Source organism: Perca fluviatilis, chromosome 9 (assembly GCF_010015445.1).
Source record: "Perca fluviatilis chromosome 9, GENO_Pfluv_1.0, whole genome shotgun sequence".
NCBI classification, from domain to species: Eukaryota; Metazoa; Chordata; class Actinopteri; order Perciformes; family Percidae; genus Perca; species Perca fluviatilis.
In genome coordinates, this window is record NC_053120.1 from 38,377,316 (window position 1) to 38,395,917 (window position 18,602).

Sequence of the window (18,602 nt, forward strand, 5' to 3'; positions counted from 1 at the left end):
AAATGTTAGGCCTGTATAATAGGCCTATAAATCAGCGCTGCCTTAAATGTATGCATCAATAATTGTATTCCTATAAGATAATATGTATTATTTTAAAGTGGGCCATTCTGCATAATTAATAGTCTTTTTTGATTTTTGATGCTAATACTTTATTTTTTACTAAAGTAAACTGAATGGATGGATTTTACTTGTGTCATTTATACACTGTATTATTGCTATTTTTAGTTAAGTAAAACTTTCTTTCCGCCACTAATAATCCCCTTGGACTTTAATAGGCCTACTAATTATCACTTCATAAAGAAACTAATGCATGTGCTAGAATTTTTAAAGCTGGGAGAGTAGCTAGTGTGCTGCTTGTTAGGCTAAATTGAACATTCAAACTACTGAAATGTCACTTCAAAAAAACCAAAGGATCCGTGTTTCACCTTTCCAACAACAACAGCAACAGGTCCAGAAGTGGCTCTCATGTGCAGTCTTGTATAAATTACTTGAAAGCAATACTTGAGTAAATGTACAAGTATCTTACCAGAAAATGACTTTGGTAGAAGTTAAGTCACCTTTTAGAATATCCTATTACTTGAGTTACAGTCTTAAAGTATCTGACATTTACTGTTGAGTATTAAAACTAATTTTCATTATATTAAATGTACTTAAAGATGCTGTAAGTAGGATTGGGAAGATCCAGGACTTAGCCAAAACATATGAACATCAACAATTTCTCAGTCCCTCCCCCCTTTCTGCTAAAACCCAAAACGGTCTCCTAAGCCCCTCCCCCCACAAGGGAGAATGAATGCGTGTGCATGAGCAGTGATTGACACGCAGTTAGACACCGCCCCTTGGTGGATTTTTGCAAATCGCACTACAGGCTGTAGGTGGTGCCAGAGGAGCCGGATTTTTTTCTTTTTCAAATGACCTGCTTCATGTAGTTCTACTGGAACATAGGGTCAGTTTCAGAAATATGACAGAAAGTTAGTTTTATAAGTCTTACCTACTGCACCTTTAACTATTAGAAGTAAAAGTGAAAGTAAAGAAAAACTTTGATAATGAACTTTATTGTGGCTTCCTTATAGTAAAGCGTAATATTCAGGGTCTCCACACCTTAAACATCAAATTCAAAGTCTGACATCAACAAAGAGAAAAAACAGAAACAGAATTTTAAGATTTTATTCACTCCAACTAAACATTTCTTGTAAGTAACGAGTAACGGAGATGCTGAGAGGAAATGTAGTGGAGTAAAAGTATACATTTTATTTAGGAAAAGTAGTGGAGTAAAGTAAAAGTTTCCAATCAAATAACGAAGTAATTAAAATACAGATAAGTGACAATTCTACTTAACCCTCCTGTTGTCCTCGGGTCAAATCTGACTGATCTATCAGAAATTTGGGTTTCTTTCAACAGAAATGTCAGAAAAAATAACATGGATGGTTCCATACAACGCTCCTCACAGGTAAAATAAATGATCAGTTCACTACTGTCATTGAATTTGGGTGTTTTATTCAACTTTATAGCATTTGAAGAAAAAAATATATAAAAGAACGTTGAAAGAAATGAAATTGTTTTTGGAAAAAGCTTCAAAAACGTAGCGCAAAAAAGACGAAAAAGCGTCCCAAAAAAGAAGAAGAAACAGAAACAAATGGCAAAAGTGACAAAAAACGTGCGCAAAAAAGTGACACAAGTGTGGGAAAAAAAGAAGTTTTGATTTCAAATCTTGACCCAGAAAAACTAAAAGTTGCTTGGTCGACGGGAAGACAACACGAGGGTTAAGTGCAGTAACTAAGTAAACTAAAAACTAAGTATTTGTACTTCGTCACGTTACAACACTGCTCATGTGGTAGCTTTTAGTTCCGGGGGGGGTGGGGGGGAGAGTCGCTCCTCCCCTGCAGGCTGATCCCCGCGTCTCGGTCTCTCCATCCTCTCAGCAGTAGCAGCTTCATGGGGACACACTGAGCCCGCCGCACTTTACACCGTTCCAGTACTGCTGCTGATCCCCGGCCACTGCCGCTCTGCTGCCGCTAGTTTTCATGACTTTGTGGCGCCGCAAACTTTCTCCGGAGTGGAATATAAAACCTCCTAAATCAATGGATTAGCACCGAGCGCGTAGGATTATCAATACTGCAGTGAAGCTCTTTTCATTTTTTATTTTATTAGATGTTCATGAGGACTCTGTCTATGTCTTCAGTTGGATGATGGCTCAGGCAGTCTCTGTCATTCCACTGTTTGGCATTATTCTGAAAATCAGTTGCGTTGCTGGTAAGAGAATACATTCAAAACTCAATTATTATTATTTTTTTTACCTTGTCTTCAGATAAATAACAAACTGAAGGAGCTTTGTTATAGTCTGAAATAATATTCTACCAGATTGTTTTTATTTCTTTGTCAATTCGTCCAAAATGTCCTCAGTTGGGACCATGAGGACTGTCATACTGTTGAATTATTTTGTGATTTATGAACAGCTGCATAAATTTGCTCACTGGATATATTTGAAATACAAAGAGTATGAAAAAGTATTGTAGTGTGTGCATAAGCCAATTTCTGTTGAGAAAAGGAAGGGAATTATTATTATTATAGAAAATCAAAGAAGAATTTATTTCCGCTAGTCTTAATTCCAGTTTTTAATTGTTAAAGTGAAACGCTAATGTAGAGGTTATTAAGTTAAACTAAGGCAAACTTGTATAATGCCTACTTGGTTGGGCTTAAAATGGTTTTTTTTCCATACAATGCATTATGTGCTTTAGGGCCTCACAGGGAGGAGGTGGGCAGCCTGTATCCTCAGAAACAGGAACCCCACCTAGGCCACACTGTGCTTGGTCATTGAGCCTGACCCTTCCCATCTTCCCCTGCTTCCTGTTTTGACACAGCTCCGCCATTTTCTGCAGCAGTGGAAAAATGGCCCCGAGTAGCCAGAGAGCAAGTTACAAAACAACCCTACTTTATTCTGTATTGTACTTTAAGTTTCTACCTCGTGCTTCTGACCTGATTTAATTTCCACAAAACATGTCTAAGGACCATACTGTGCGCGTTATTGGGAACAATAAAGACCCCCGATTCCTTCATGTAGCTATTATTTGTCAGGGCCGTACAGGCTGAAGTCATCTCTGTTGATCGTGTCTTTGTTGTGATTGAATTGTTGGTTCCTGCAGCCATCGAACTGCGGTTTATGCCTGATCCACCAATGCTGAACATCTATGGCATTCACAGGATGAACAGATCTGACAACCTGGAACTGACATGCAGGTATGTATGAATGTTACTGAGTTGAATCCATCCATCGATCCATACCCAAACATACAGACAGAGCTCTCTATCTCTTGACTAACAGAGGCCGTCAGTACCTGAGGTGGACGACCCCTCCTACGAGCTCTCGCTTCTCCACCAGTGACTGCAGCGGATCGGGACTCTTCTGCACAACACTGCACATCTCCAACGCCACTGTCAATGAAACCGGGCAGTACCAGTGCTCCTACAGAGACCTGAAAGTCGAAGATGGCAAGACTTCAGCAGCCGCTTATGTGTTTGTTCGCGGTATAACCCATTTTAACCTTATTCTTTTTGGGGGTAGCTGGAGTGGTGACAGTGGCACGATGGGGCTGTGGTTTGTTGTGACGTCGTGTTTATGTATTTGGTCAAATTTAGGCCCTGTTTACACGACAACGTTCGCGGGTGAAAACGACAAAATATTTGATCAGATGTGTCTTTCGTTTAGACGTCGGCGGCGTTTTTAGGGCTTAAAAACGCAAAAAAAGCGAAACCACCCTCCAGAGGGGAAATCTTAAAAACGCCTAAAGGGTAAAAACGCGAAAGTCTGCTCCGATCTGCTCACGGTGGCACCCCATATTTCGTTACATAAATTCAAATATAGAGTGATTACTCACCCATGGCCACTCCACCGTTGGGTATGTACAGCCTGTCTATACTTGGTCCGGATGGCTTTTCAGCTTTTTCAGTGTCGTTCTCGTATGGATATGACGTCTCTCCAGGTACAGGATACTGCTGAAGAAATTTGGTCCATATGTCTATCACTGATTCTTGAAACTTTGGCAAAAACATGTCCCACTAAGAAAAGTGTTGGAAATTAATAACATTTTCATGAATAAAAAGAATCAAGGTTATAATCAGGGGGTCCGTTGCACATATGTAAGGTTCTTTTATAGTTTTATTTTTAATTTTTATTAATTTAATGATTATTTGCTGCCCCATTGCCTACAAAATCAGTTGTCCTCGGATAGGAGATAATCATTTCAACTTGATTAAAAAAAGATAAAGCAATAATTTAATTGAATAATATATTTACCACATGAAATAGTACATTGTAATATGTTTTAAAAACTAAAACAGTGAGTTTTTAACAATATTTACTATTATTTTGTGGTTGCTCAAAATGTGTCCCACATATTCATCACCACCGTCAGATATTTATAAAAAGCAATAAAATCAGGCAACTAAAAGGTCAACTACATTCGTGAGAACCCCATTTTCAAATCTTCAGCTCTACTGCATGCTTCAAGATCACTCAAGCTCCCTTAAATTTGCTATTTTCTCTTAAACTTGTTCATATTTTTGGACACTGCTACTGTCGCAACCATAACATGTCAACACCGTCTCTTTTGTATAAAAAATATTAGATTAGATTACGACATAAATGTATACTTTTTAAGAAGAGGTCTGAAGTCAAGACAATATGTTTCTTCAGTGCTGTTGAGTTATTAAAGTAAAAGTCTCTTTTAATACAAATATATGTTTGTTAAATAAAAAAACATTACTTTTTTCTATTTAGGCTTAAAGTAAACATTGTATGATGTTAGATCTTTTAAAGGAGTACACGTGAAACAGTATAAAAAATGAACAAAAGTGAATATTCAACATTTAACAGCATATCTTCTGTACTACAAATGTCAGATAATGATTTAAAACTCTAAATACATATTAGACCAAATAAATAAAACATAATATGCTTTTTATTGTGTCTGACGGTGTTGACAAAAACAAAGTAATAACTGGAAAAACAAAATGAGGAGGTTTCACCAGTACATTGCTGAACAGCCAACACTTTGGTCTATAATGATATACTTTCAGATTTTGTAATTTAACTAACTTTTTATTTTCAAAATGAAAACCTGTTTTATCCAAATTCCCAAGAATCAGTGCTATATATTTTGACTGGCAGGCCTTTGTGGCTTTGCAATCTAAGGTTTTTTGGAGCAATAACTCCACCTCCTCGTCTGTCCAGACAAAATTGTCCGCTTTCGCCATGTTTTCGTTTCACGCTACTAGGGAGAGGAGAGGGAGAGAGGAGGAGGAGAGGGAGAGAAGTAGAAGGAAGGTTTTACGCAGGCGCGCGGACTTGGTGGTGTTGTGTGCCAGTGCTTCACACTACCACCAAACTATCGTTTCCGTCTAAACATAGCCTTAGTTAAATTGTTGATTTTTTTACGAATAATATTACTGCAAATAGTGTCAGTGTCAACATTTAAACCCTAAAAATACTGTAACAGTGTTTCCTCTATGTTGATTTGACCGTGGCGGTCCCCCACGGCAACATTTCTGCCCCCCACGGTATCAGAAATAGGGCTGCATTGTTAGAGTGCATGTCGGAGAATGTTTGTATTTTAGGTGCATTATATACATGCTGAAGTAGTTACACTGCATTAAGATAATGTAATTAATAGTGGGTTTATTGTTATTTGCTACAGAATGCTTAGCCTGTATGTCGAGATCAAAGTTGGCCTATATATTAACTCAAAAAATACAGTTCAATCACAATTGAAAATATGCCTCATTGTGTGTGTGTGAATAGAGGTGAATAAATATATTAGTTTGTGTTGCAGCAAAGTGTTCAGTTCCATTTTATGGGGGTGGGGGGGTGTTAGGACCTGCCCCCACTGCTAAAAAAAATCCTAAAGGAAACACTGCTGTAAAAAATCTGAGACGACCAAATATAAGAGCAGCCAGTTCCACCCTGACCACCTCCTCACTGTAGCCCTGTCAGTGTTGTGTTGATTCCACTTTCTTCTTAACTTCACACATTATCTGTTTGCACATTTGATTTTAGATGACAAGGTGCCGTTTGTGCCGTCTGAGAAAGAATACGAGGTGGTGTTCACCCGGGAGGGAGAGCGGGTGGTCATACCATGCCGAGGCTCGGTGGAGAATCTCAACGTTACGCTCCACACTGTAAGGAAGAGTTGTTTCCGTTCTCCTCATGTTCTTTCTTTGGGAAATCTAAAGTGTTGCACAAGCTGGAGCAACTTCTGTAGCATGAAAGGCATGACAACAAACTCATATCCTGTCCCATTTTAAAGGGTTGCAGGTTTAAAAAGGAATGGTTAAAATCAAAGCCAAGATTTTTTTTCTCCCTAGTATGTGTCAAGCTCTAAAATCACGGGATCTTACGAAATGCAACCAATAGCGTCATTACCTTTTGCCACTCCATATCTGGTGGTTGATGCACATGTTTTTCAAACTTCGTGCCCCAGTTCCTGACACAGACTTTCTGTTAAATTTTTTCACTTCCGTTTCCAAGCCCAAGACACAACAAAGATGACATCATCGGGGGTGTTTTTCTGACTTTATGAAGCTCCTCTAGAGTCACAGATTATATAGATGTTACACAACTGTTTTCAATCCTGTTTTCAAGGAGCTGTTACTCCACATAAAGAGTAAAATGTTCTTCTTTAAACTAGTTGAACTGAGACAAAATGTGGTTTCAGACTAACATGCGTGACATCAGTTCCTTTATTATCAATGACCCCTAATTTCATATCAGTTTACACAGCTTTTTCACCTAATGTGGTGTTTAAAAAAAAATTAAAAATAATAATATGATCTAATTTACATAGCCAGAATAGGGGTGTTCATGTGTAAAATGTTCTGGTGTTGTTGGTTTCTGTTTTCCAAATCAGTAAATGTCTGTGTCTGTCAGAAGTATCCAAATAAGGAGCTTCATCCCGATGGGAAGGACTCTCTGTGGGACGCCAGGACGGGTTTCACCATTCACAGTCATCTGATCAGCTACGCTGGCGTCGTGTCCTGCCAGACCCGGATTGGAAATGAGACGTTCAAGTCCCCTCTCTACATTGTTGCTGTTGTCGGTAAGATGGAGAAAGATTCACATACAGCAAAGTATTACGTGTAGAAGTCAAACTGTATGTGTGTGTTATTGGACTGAATGACTACCAACACAGTGAACAGACCGCCTAATGCAGATTTTTGTATGTTTGTGTGAGAGTGTGGACTGATAGCAAGTAAGCGAAAGAGGGACTTGGTGGAATACTGAGCGAGCGAGGCAGAGTAGGCGCAGAAAGAGAGAGAGAGAGAGAGAGAGAGAGAGAGAGAGAGAGAGAGAGTCGGTAGTCTCAGGAGAACAATGGGCCTTCGACTGACTGCCTTCGACTGACTGCCGTGTCTTCCCTCCCTTTTCCGCAGGATACAAGATCTATGAACTCACCCTGACCCCCGCGCATATGAGGCTGTCTGTGGGGGAGCTGCTGGTGCTCAGCTGCACTGCCAAAACCGAGCTCAACGTGGGCATCGAATTCAACTGGACGCACTCCGGCCGGGCCCTGGTCAGTGCCCGAGGCTTCTCTGCTCATCCTTTGTGATGGGCACTGCCCTTGTATACTTAACGTGACAGCCTTCTATCAGCCGCTTTTACACACCGCTATTGACAGACAGACAGAGACACCAGAAGTGGTATATCGTACTTCCTATTGTCTCGGCACATACTCCTTACTTCCTGCTTTCGGGAATCCTTCACTTTATCTCTACACCAGGTCAAAGTGCATAGGTGACCAGATGGGTTTTTAATGTTGTGCCAGCTCACATAAGAAAAATATGCTTGGTAGGGCTCCAACTAACAATTCATTTCATTATCGACTAATCTGCTGATTATCTTAATAATAATAATAATAATAATTAGATTCACCGTTTGGTCCTTAAAATGTAAAAAAATAGTCAAAAATGTCCATCCCAGTTTCTCAAAGTCTTTAAATGTCTTGTTTTATCAGTCAAAACCTCAAAGATATTCAGTTTAATATGATATAAAACAGAAAAGAGCAGGACAACTCCATATTTGAGAGGCAGAAAACAGCATTTTCTGCCATTTGTGCATAAAAAATTAGTAAAAATAGTTGATATAGATAATAGATGATTTTTCTGTCAATCAACCTTAGCGATAAGTCGACTATCGTTGCAGCTCTAAAGCTTGGTAGACTGAAGCCAACGTTTGGCCATTTCTCTCTTCTGGTCTCAATTTAAACAATTATTCTGAAGGGTAATAACATAATTTTCTCTCTCATGTCAGACCTCGGTGAACGGTTCGAAGACGAGCCACTCAACACCCCACAAGAAGAAGCTGTGGAACTCCCTGGAGCTGTCCAACACACTCATAGTGGAGAACGTGACAGTGGATCACACCGGAGAATTCACCTGCACTGCATCCAGTGGGAAGATGGAGAAAAGTGCCTCAGCATTTCTCAAAGTGTACGGTAGGTGAACTGAATGTAGACTGACGCAAAAGTCGCATCAAATCCACCTTGGTTGTTCACACTGCGGCCGCATTGAAAAAAATCGGACCCGGGTCTGATTCAGGACCACATATGTGTTCTAAATCTGATTTGAAAAAATCAGATCTAGGCAAGATTTGAGTGTTCACACTACTTCTGAAGAAGTCACCTGACCCCAAAAAAAAATCAGATTTGGGCCACTTTTGACTGCAGTCTGAACGTACATTCATGAGAGCTTAGAGACCCTAGGACATGTTTTTCTCTCTTACAGACCACTGAGGGTTTTGATGTGTGTATTTTATTATGAGTGTATCTTTCCCTGCAATTTAGCCTGACATATATTTTATATTTGGAGCATCTGTGATATTGTTAAGAATGTGATATAAAGATATGAAAGTTAAAGTAGGTCGGTTATGCTCTAATCGTACTGCATGCAGTTTTTCTCACGCATTAGTTTCAATACCTCTCATTCAGGGGGAACGTTTTTTAGTTCCTTTACTTTTCCTTTACTTTTCCCTGAAAGTAATTTTTTTTTCTTGTAGATTTTTTGCTGGATAAGATGAGATGAGATAATCCTTTATTAGATCCACAACAGGGATAGAGACATGTTTGACTTATTGTCTGATAATATTTTACTACAGTTTGTCAGTTTTGGGGCTCATTGTGAATCATAAAAGTTCACGAGGGGGTTCTTACATAAAATATCTCCACCTTTTATTTCTTAAAAGACAATAGTTAATTTAGCTAAAATATGGCATTAAAGGTCATATGAGATGCTGCTTTTTGGATGCTTTTATATAGACCTTAGTGGTCCCCTAATACTGTATCTGAAGTCTTTTTTATATAGACCTTAGTGGTCCCCTAATAATGTATCTGAAGTCTCTTTTATATAGACCTTAGTGGTCCCCTAATACTGTATCTGAAGTCTCTTTTATATAGACCTTAGTGGTCCCCTAATACTGTATCTGAAGTCTCTTTTATATAGACCTTAGTGGTCCCCTAATACTGTAGCTGAAGTCTCTTTTATATAGACCTTAGTGGTCCCCTAATACTGTATCTGAAGTCTCTTTTATATAGACCTTAGTGGTCCCCTAATACTGTATCTGAAGTCTCTTTTATATAGACCTTAGTGGTCCCCTAATACTGTATCTGAAGTCTCTTTCCCGAAATTCTGTCTTGGTGCAGAATTACAGCCACTAGAGCCAGTCCCACAATGAGCTTTACTTAGGATGTGCCATTTCTGTGTCTGTAGCTATTGAGGAGGAAAGGGGGCAAGGTGGAGGGTGGGGGTATGGCCCTGACCAGCTTGTGGCCATGGTTGTAGCTCTATTTCCTCATGGGCGGGCCAAATTGTCTGGGCAGCTGTGGGTGGTGGGCAAAGCAGAGAAAGGGGAGGTAACCTTGCTCCTTATGACCTCATAAGGAGAAGATTCCAGATCGGCCCATCTGAGCTTTCATTTTCTCAAAGGCAGAGCAGGATACCCAGGGCTCGGTTTACACCTATCACCATTTCTAGCCACTGGGGGACCATAGGCAGGCTGGAGGAACGCATATTAATGTTAAAAAAACTCATAAAGTGACATTTTCATGTCATGGGACCTTTAACCAACAGAAATCTCACTTGGGCCGTATTCTTCCCCAGTAACAATGATTGAAATTAAATACTCAGATTACAATACTCCTTTCAGCACGTGGACTGTGTTTGATATCTCACGTGATGTGTTTTTCTTTAATGTAAGCTTATTTCTATGTTGAAATATTTTGCGATTGTGGTTGTGTTTCCAGAAAAGCCTTTCATTGATATGAAAGAGCCGTGGACAAAGGTTTCGGAGGTAAATGTGGGAGATCAAACATCTATCCCTGTCAAGTACTCGGCCTACCCAGAGCCCGACTATAAATGGTACGTAGTTGCAGCATTACAACTGTACAAGCAGCAGTTTGTCATACAGTTAATCAGCTAAAGGCCTACTACACATCTTTGGTAGCATGTTAAGAAGTTATAGTCTGTGTGCTGAGGATAACCTTCCGTTGAGACTAGGGATGCACCAAATCCAGATTTTTGAATACCGAATCCACTGGTTAAGATGCCGAATCCGAAACCGAATACTGAATCCTACTCTCATCCTCAGTCCATTAACACAGTAAACACATTAATGAAGTTTTTAGCCGGGACTGTCCTTCCTTTGCCGTACCTGAAGTTGCTGCATTCCGGCTGCTATTTGTAGATTTCTTCATGACACTCACATTTCCTCGCCAGACAAATCGGCATTGAACAGATTGAACACGTAGCTGGACTTGAATGGCCTTCTTTTGACTGAAAGTACTGCCAAACAACAACTTTTTCTGCTCACAAGTTCCATTTTCACTTTCTCACAGCCTACTGCATCGAACGCTCCACCTACGTAAACACCTTCAACGGTGCAGTCATTACGGCGACCAGCGTAGCGCGAGTACTGCAAGCGTAGGGTTCGGTTCGGTGGAAAAAAATTCTAAGGTTCAGCAGAAACCGAACCCCGTCAAAAAGCCCAATATTCGTCCAAATCCGAAGCCGAATCCTGGATTCGGTGCATCCCTGCTACACATTTTTGGTAGCATGTTAAGAAGTTATTGTCTGTGTGCTGAGGATAACTTTCCGTTGAGACCTTTGCATGTTGATCAAGATACTTTATGTTACAGATGACTTTGTAACAGTACTTTCCGTTGTCTGCCCAGGTTAAAAAATGGCCTGCCGCTGAAGGATGATTACAGAATAAAACAGAAAAGTGATGCCCTCATCATCCGGGGAGTCACAGAAATGGATGCAGGGAATTACACAATGGTCCTGACCAATAAGATTACCAAAGAGGAACAGAGACGCTCTTTCCAGCTGCTCGTCAACGGCATGTTTTCTCTCTACTTTACCTTTTTTTAATTTTTCTTCTTGAGCAGCTTTTTTTTGGTTCGACAGACTGTGGTGATTACTTTTGTTGTCTTCTTCTACAGTGCCTCCTCATATCATCGAGAAGGAGGTGGCGGTGGACACTGATGTGTACCCGTACGGCAGCAGCCCCACCCTAAGGTGCACAGCCCGTGGATTTCCCACACCTGCACACATCCACTGGCAGTGGATGTCTAAAGAGGACTGTCCAAAGGCCTTCCTGTAAGTCACCTTTCTTCATTGTGTGTGTGTGTGTGTGTGTGTGTGTGTGTGAGAGAGAGAGAGAGAAAGAGAGAGAAAGAGAAAAGTTGGACATTTCTATGACAAATAGTGTAAAAGCTACAGCAAAGTGTGGTTAGAAATGTCTTTCTTACAGTTATCAGGATATTCAAAGTGAATTATAGTGAGTACAGTACAGTCTACTTCATGTTGCTGGGCCCACTAAAGCAGTGGTTCCCAAAGTCCTAGGGGTCCTTGAAGGGGTTCCTGGGGGTCCCCAGCAAAAAAGAGAATAATTTATTTTCACAATAATTCCATCCATAAGTAACACAATGACAGAATGTACGACTATTTTGGTCATTGGTTTCATACACTTTATGTAATATAACATTGGATGGCAGATGTCCAAACAGGACTGTCCAAAGGCTTTTCTGTAAGGCACCTTTCTTCAGTGTGTGTGTGAGAGAGAGAGAGAGTCACAGAGAGAGAGTCACAGAGAGAGAGACAAAAAAATGATTTGGGACTTCCTTTTGGGTATGCACGCAGTGTTCACATGCTTCCCAGTCACTCATTGTCAACAGGTTGTTAAATTTGGAGTAGCTGCTTTCGTGATGTTGACAAAAACAATAGAGGAGACAATGAGAGCGCACTCTGACCTGATGCCGATCAGCGGATGTGATTCATGCTCGTCACAATGTCCATTTTGATAAGAAGGACATTAGTTATTCAGACTCAGAGTGTATTTTTGTAAAATCAGAAATTTGTTTTTAACCTCTCTGGATCAGCCCTTTAAAGGAACACGCCGACTTATTGGGACTTTATCTCATTCCCCGTATCCCCCAGAGTAAGATAAGTCCATACATACCCTTCTCATCTCCGTGCGTGTCGTAACTCTGTCTGATGCACCCACTGCTAGCCTAGCTTAGCACAGATCCTGGAGGTAACCGGCTCCATCTAGCCTACTGCTCCCAATAAGTGACAAAGTAACGCCAACATTTTCCTATTTACATGTTGTGATTTGTATAGTCACAGCGTGTATAAATAACAAGGTCACATGACACACAGCCATCTTCTAACCGTATACAAACCAGGAACTATATTCTCAGAAGGCGAAACACTGCTACTTCTGCTACTTGGGCGGAGTGATATTACTCCAACTCTGAGCAAACTCCAGGTGATCACCACGTGGCTTCTCAAGTGCTGCGAACAAATCCCTCCGCCCAAGAAGCAGAAATAGCAGTGCTTTGCCTTTCTGAGAATATAGTTCCCAGTTTGTATACGGTTAGAAGATGGCTGTGTGTCATGTGACCTTGTTATTTGTACACGCTGTAACTCTACAAATCACAACATGTAAATAGGAAAATGTTGGCGTTATTTTGTTACTTATTGGGAGCAGTAGGCTGGTTGGATCTGTGCTAAGCTAGGCTAGCGGTGGGTGCGTCAGACAGTTACAACATGCACGGAGATGAGAAGGGTATGTATGGACTTATCTAACTCTGGGTGAATAAGCCTATGTCCCAATAAGTCGGCGTGTTCCTTTAAGATGGCAGCTCTGTCCGTGCAATCCACAGACGGGTGGTTACACGACAGTTTCCTCAGGTATGCCGTGGTTTTACGAGTGTTGATAGAAAGGAGGAGGTGTGTGTGTGAGTGGCGGCTTTGGCCAGAGAAGACCATCAGCAGGTTCCCTTATCTCCTGCCTACACATCTGAGCACTTCCTCAGTCCTGCACTATGTTTCCTGTTGTTCCCGTAGTGCTCTCTGTCCATAAAAAAAGCTTCTTCCTGCTGAAGCTGTGTGTCTTCTTGCATAATTTCTTTCTCTATTTATCATGTAGCCAATTTTACAATCAATAAAATACACAGTTTTTTCTGTGTTTCTGAATTTGGATTGGCTTGGTTTGTCTCTGCCTCAACTAAAAATAAGTTGCATAACAAATCATTAAGATAAGATAAGATAAGATAGACATACACACATCAGAATAACACAAATACACGTTAAGTAGACATAGGAGAAAAAATATACATAAAGTATAAGAAATGGAAAAATAGAATTAGATATAATAATAATAGTAATAAAACAACCATATTTACACAATGAACACCCTTATATAAACAGACAGTATATAAACACAGATATACAGATGAGTAAGGTGCGAATGAATAGAGATGACATATTGCACAGTTGGAGGTAGCAAGGGGTGGTCCAGAATTTTGGACATAGGACCTCATTTCCAAGTTAGCCAGTGTGTTATTTATCAGTGGAGTGATAAATAACACACACTGGGTAACTTGGAAATGAGGTCCTATGTCCAAAATTCGGAGCCACCCCTTTAAGATGGACATTTTTGCAAATGTAAAAAATGATACATATGGAAAACAAATACATGACCGTAACAGTGAAAGTCACAGTTCTTCATTTGTAAGTGTAACAAAATGTATTTGGTGTATGCGAGTGAAAGAGAAACTGCAAAAGTGTGACACTGCACTGAAAATTGCCATCATAGCAAAAAGATATGTAAGTATCACCTGCTTTCTGTTTGTTTTTGCCAACAGGTCAGGGCTGGTAAAGTCTGAGGTACAGCTGGCCGAGTGTACAGGTTGGAGAGATATCAGCAATAGCACCGGTCACAAGCCTGTAGAGCGAATTCTGATTGACGCTGGGCACGCCCAAAAGGTAAATAATTCCTGTTGATTACACCCCCTTTCGCCCTGCTGTCCATCCCAATAAGAATCCCATCATTTAAACAGTGGATGTTGCATTTTGACTATATTTCATGTGCAATTATTAACAAAGTAAAAATGCATTTTCCCAGAAAATCGCCAGCTCTTTGAAGATTCAGAAAGCTGAGGCCCACGCCCTCTACAGATGCATGGCTGCCAACAAAGTAGGAGAGGATTCACGCGTCATCTTTTTCCACGTCACACGTGAGCACTTTTTCTTTCTTTCTCGCTCATGTGGGCTCTCTCCAGTGGTGGAATGGAACTAGATAGATAGATCTTCATTGTCGTTGTATGCGATACAACGAAATTCTGTTGGAGCCATCCTCTCCAAATAGCAGCATAGAGTAAAAAGATTAAAAAATATATATATATTTATATATAAATATATATATGCACATATCCCAGCACATTTTCACCCAAGCACATCTCGCACATACACATTCATCTCGTATACACATTCATTACAGTTCTCAATAAATAGCTCAAAAACAGTAAACACAGCAGTTATTGCACAGAGTCCGAGTGCACTGAGGGGGTAAGGGATGTGCGTATGTACTGTACTTAAGAACACATTTGTAGTAATTTACTTACTTTACTTAAGTCTTTTCTTTTCATGCCACTTTCTACTTCTACACTACATTTCAGAGGGGAACATTGTCCTTTTTACTCCCCTACATTAATCTGACAGCTTTAGTTACTAGTTACTGTACAAGTTAAGATTTTTGCACACAAAACACATAAAATATGATGTTTTATAAGAAATTAAACTACCCAACAATATAACGGCCTACAAGTCCAGCTGAGATGATTAGACCATTAAACTTAGTTGATTGACAGAACTGTTTGGATCGTTTCCAGTTTGTAAAAAAATTAGGATTTTTCTGCATTGAGTACTTTTACTTTTAATACCTTAAGTATATTTTCCTGATGATACTTACATACTTTTACTTAAGTAACATTTTCAATGCAGGACTTTTTACTTGTAACAGAGTATTTTTTTATTACAGTGTGGTAATAGTAATTTTCACTTAAGGAAAGGATCTGAATACTTCTTCCACCACTGTCTCTCTCTGTAACCATGACTACATCTCAGTCCTCATCTGTGCGTGGTATAGGTGGCCTTGAGGTGAGCGTGTCTCCATCCACTGAGCCCTTAGAGGAGGACCATGTGGTTCTGCGGTGTAAGGCCGACAGGCTGATCTACGGCAACCTCGCCTGGTTCCGTGTGACTAACGTCTCCGAGTCGGAGCATTTTGCGCCGGTACAGCCCTGTCGCTCCCTCGCACTGTCGCACGTCGTGCAGTCTAGCCTGAAGGGCGCTAACGTCGCCCTGGAGCTGTCGCTGGCCAACGCGTCCCGTCAGGATGAGGGTCTGTATGCCTGTCAGGTGGAAAACATCAAGACTCAGGAGAGAACTTGTCTGCTACGCCGTCTTTCTCTCAAAAGTAAGAAAAATGTACTAAAATGTACAGTTGTCTATTATCATGAAGGGTTTAGATGTTGTGTGTTCCATCTGTTTGAGTTGTAAAGGTTGTACATTTTTATGGTTTCACAATGGAAAATTTGATTGTAAGTAAATCTCACAGGTTTGTGCATTGAAAAAAAAAAAGATTTGTCAGATTTTCAATCTTTAAGTGGTGCTTAATGCCTTCAGAGTCAGATTATTCTATTTGTTTTCAGTGCAGTTACACTATCTTTAGACAGGGCAGAATATATGAATATTTGGATCATGAAGAATACACAATACCATACAATAAGAAAATATGCAAGTATTAGGAGTGGGGCATTTATAGTTTTATAATGTGTTTGAAATTAATTTACTTTGATTCCGGGTTTTAGGTCTTGAGGCAGCAAGGATCCTTAATAATTTAACCGATCAGAAAGTTAACGTGAGTGCAACCATCAGTCTCCTCTGTGATGCTGCCGGGACGCCGAAGCCGACGGTGGTGTGGACCAAGAACAACCACACTGTGGTGGAGGGCTCAGGTGAGACGGTGCATGGCTTTCTAATCAACACGGACTCACTTCATCAGTTGCAACAGCTTTTTAAAGTAACGGTACGGACTGCTTTCAGGTGTGATTCTCAGTCAGCACAACCACATCCTGACAATCCAGCGTGTGAAGAAGGAGGACAGCGGTCTATACACATGCAGTGCATGTAACAGCCGTGGCTGTGACACCTCACAGGCCTATTTGACTACTGAAGGTCAGTCCCTCCCCGAATAGTACCTGATATATTGGTTTTTGCGTTTGCTGTTAGCATAGATGGACTATAAGACAATGGGCCCCTGGGCACAGACATGTAAAAGGCCCCCCACCCCTTCTACTTACATGTAGGTCAGCCGTCCTAAAAACAGAGCATGCCAGGCAGACACTAAGCTGAGAGTAGAGAATCCGGTCTGCTGTGCAGTGCAGACTCTTCACTGATAAACCATAGATTGGCTTTATGGTCAAAGATAGTTTTTGTATAATTAACTTCTTTTAAAAGTAACGTAAAAGTAACGAGTAACCTAAGAAGTTACTTTCCATAGGGGGTAACTAAGTAAAGTAACAGATTACTTTTTTAAGAAGTAACGAGTAACGAGCAAACACTACTTTTTAAAAGTAACTTCCCCAACACTGGTCTCAGTGTCGTTTTTTTTGTGTCTCTTTGTAGTCTTTTTGAGTTTCTTTGTAGTCGTTCTGTCTCAATGTAGTTTATTTGTGGTCATTTTGCTTGTCTTTGTACTTTGTGATCATTTTATGTGTTTCTTTTTAATTGTTCTGTCTCTTTGCATCTCTTTTTGATCGTCTTGTGTCTTCTTGTAGTCGTATTGAGTCTCTTTTAATTGTTTTATGTCCTATATATTCATTTTGCATCTCTTTGTAGGCATTTTGTGTCTCTTTGTAGCTATTTATTAGATTTAGTGAACATTTACTTTCCAACAAGAAATGTTAACACACACACTTCAAACTGAGTCTCTGGTAAAGGGCCCCACTGACCTCTTGGACCCCTGGGCCTGTTCCCGGTAGGCCCGTTCAGTAATACATCCCTAGCTGATAGTAAAAAATATATTGTTCATAGCTTATGCAAGAGACTTTAGCCTTAACCTCTTGACAATACCCACACTACTCATGAAGACTCTGTATTTATATCTGACCTCAAGGCTTCATCAGTTGACATCATGAATACAACATGTTTGATATCAAAGATGTAAGAATAACTTTACTTCCACATGACAGGAAGTTGGCCCAGTTAGCATACATCCTCCCGGGACTTTCTAAATAGAAAACAATGAAGGGACTGCGGGACAAAGGCAGAGGCCAGCCCTGCCCCAGCTCCAGCTCCAGCCTCTGCTCTCCTGTCCACTCTTTTCTGTCCTGAACACAGAGACACAGCAACAAACAAACAAATGCTGTGACTAGAATCAGGGCCTACGTGACCTGGTCCCCGCCAGCAAAATGTAGACCCAGTTACAGTAGCTCCCTGCTCAGGCGCCAGCCCTTCGAACGAGGGAGGGTAGAGGACGGACCCGCTAACAAGAAAGTCTCCGCATGTGAGGGAGTTTCACAGAGCAACAGGGAGGGAGAGCAAGCAATTAAAAGAGACGTTGCGTAGGTTTTGGGGGTTTTGAGGGGGGTTGAATCTTATGCCTGACATTTATGAAATCAGATGTCTGACTGCTCATCAAATCAATTACATTGTGCCTGATTCGCATGGCTGGGCATGTTTATTTCATGTGTCTTCAAAATGAAAGTTATCTTTGTAATGTTACTATTTGAAAAAACATTTTTACAATACATTTCATAAGGGTAGAATTGATCTGGGATAAGAACAAGTGAAAAGATAAAACATTTACACTACTCTCCCATCAGCAAAAAGAAAGAATAGCAGGAAAATCCTCTTTTCTGACCCCCTCTTTCCCCCTAATAATTACCGTACCGTCCCTAAGCTGAATGGCAGTGGAGAGAGACGGCTCATTACAGCCTGTAGTTACACACTATGGCTCTGATAGGCCTTTTCCAAGTGGTCTTTGGCAGTAGTTGTCCGTGCTGACTCCTGACCATTTGACTAGATAAAATTTCAGTTTGCTTACAGTCCAGATTCCAACAGTCTCCTTCCTCCAACCCAAACAGAGACACACATAAACACATTTCTACACGCCAAAGACAATGACAAACCTGTCTGAACTTTATGCAACGCTGCCAAGGCACGCCACTTCAATTATAACCGACATTCCACTGTGAATGTCCCACGGTTTT

The 18,602-nt window shown here is 40.5% G+C and overlaps 1 protein-coding gene across 2 annotated transcripts in view; it reads left to right on the plus strand.

Moving 5' to 3' along the window:
- The first annotated feature begins 1,900 nt into the window (after positions 1-1,900).
- The window catches only part of kdr (kinase insert domain receptor (a type III receptor tyrosine kinase)), a 31,002-nt gene continuing 14,300 nt past the window's right edge, over positions 1,901-18,602 (plus strand). Inside the window, exons 1-15 of one of the 2 annotated variants that reach the window (XM_039811551.1) lie at positions 1,901-2,250; positions 3,141-3,234; positions 3,320-3,522; positions 6,050-6,171; positions 6,920-7,088; positions 7,423-7,562; positions 8,300-8,483; positions 10,287-10,401; positions 11,214-11,380; positions 11,484-11,640; positions 14,193-14,313; positions 14,453-14,564; positions 15,476-15,805; positions 16,200-16,346; positions 16,435-16,566. In XM_039811551.1, the coding sequence (XP_039667485.1) occupies positions 2,184-2,250; positions 3,141-3,234; positions 3,320-3,522; positions 6,050-6,171; positions 6,920-7,088; positions 7,423-7,562; positions 8,300-8,483; positions 10,287-10,401; positions 11,214-11,380; positions 11,484-11,640; positions 14,193-14,313; positions 14,453-14,564; positions 15,476-15,805; positions 16,200-16,346; positions 16,435-16,566 (2,260 nt within the window). In that variant the 5' untranslated portion in view covers positions 1,901-2,183. The remainder of the gene's footprint in view (positions 2,251-3,140; positions 3,235-3,319; positions 3,523-6,049; positions 6,172-6,919; positions 7,089-7,422; positions 7,563-8,299; positions 8,484-10,286; positions 10,402-11,213; positions 11,381-11,483; positions 11,641-14,192; positions 14,314-14,452; positions 14,565-15,475; positions 15,806-16,199; positions 16,347-16,434; positions 16,567-18,602) is intronic. The other variant, XM_039811552.1, reaches the window with a different exon arrangement.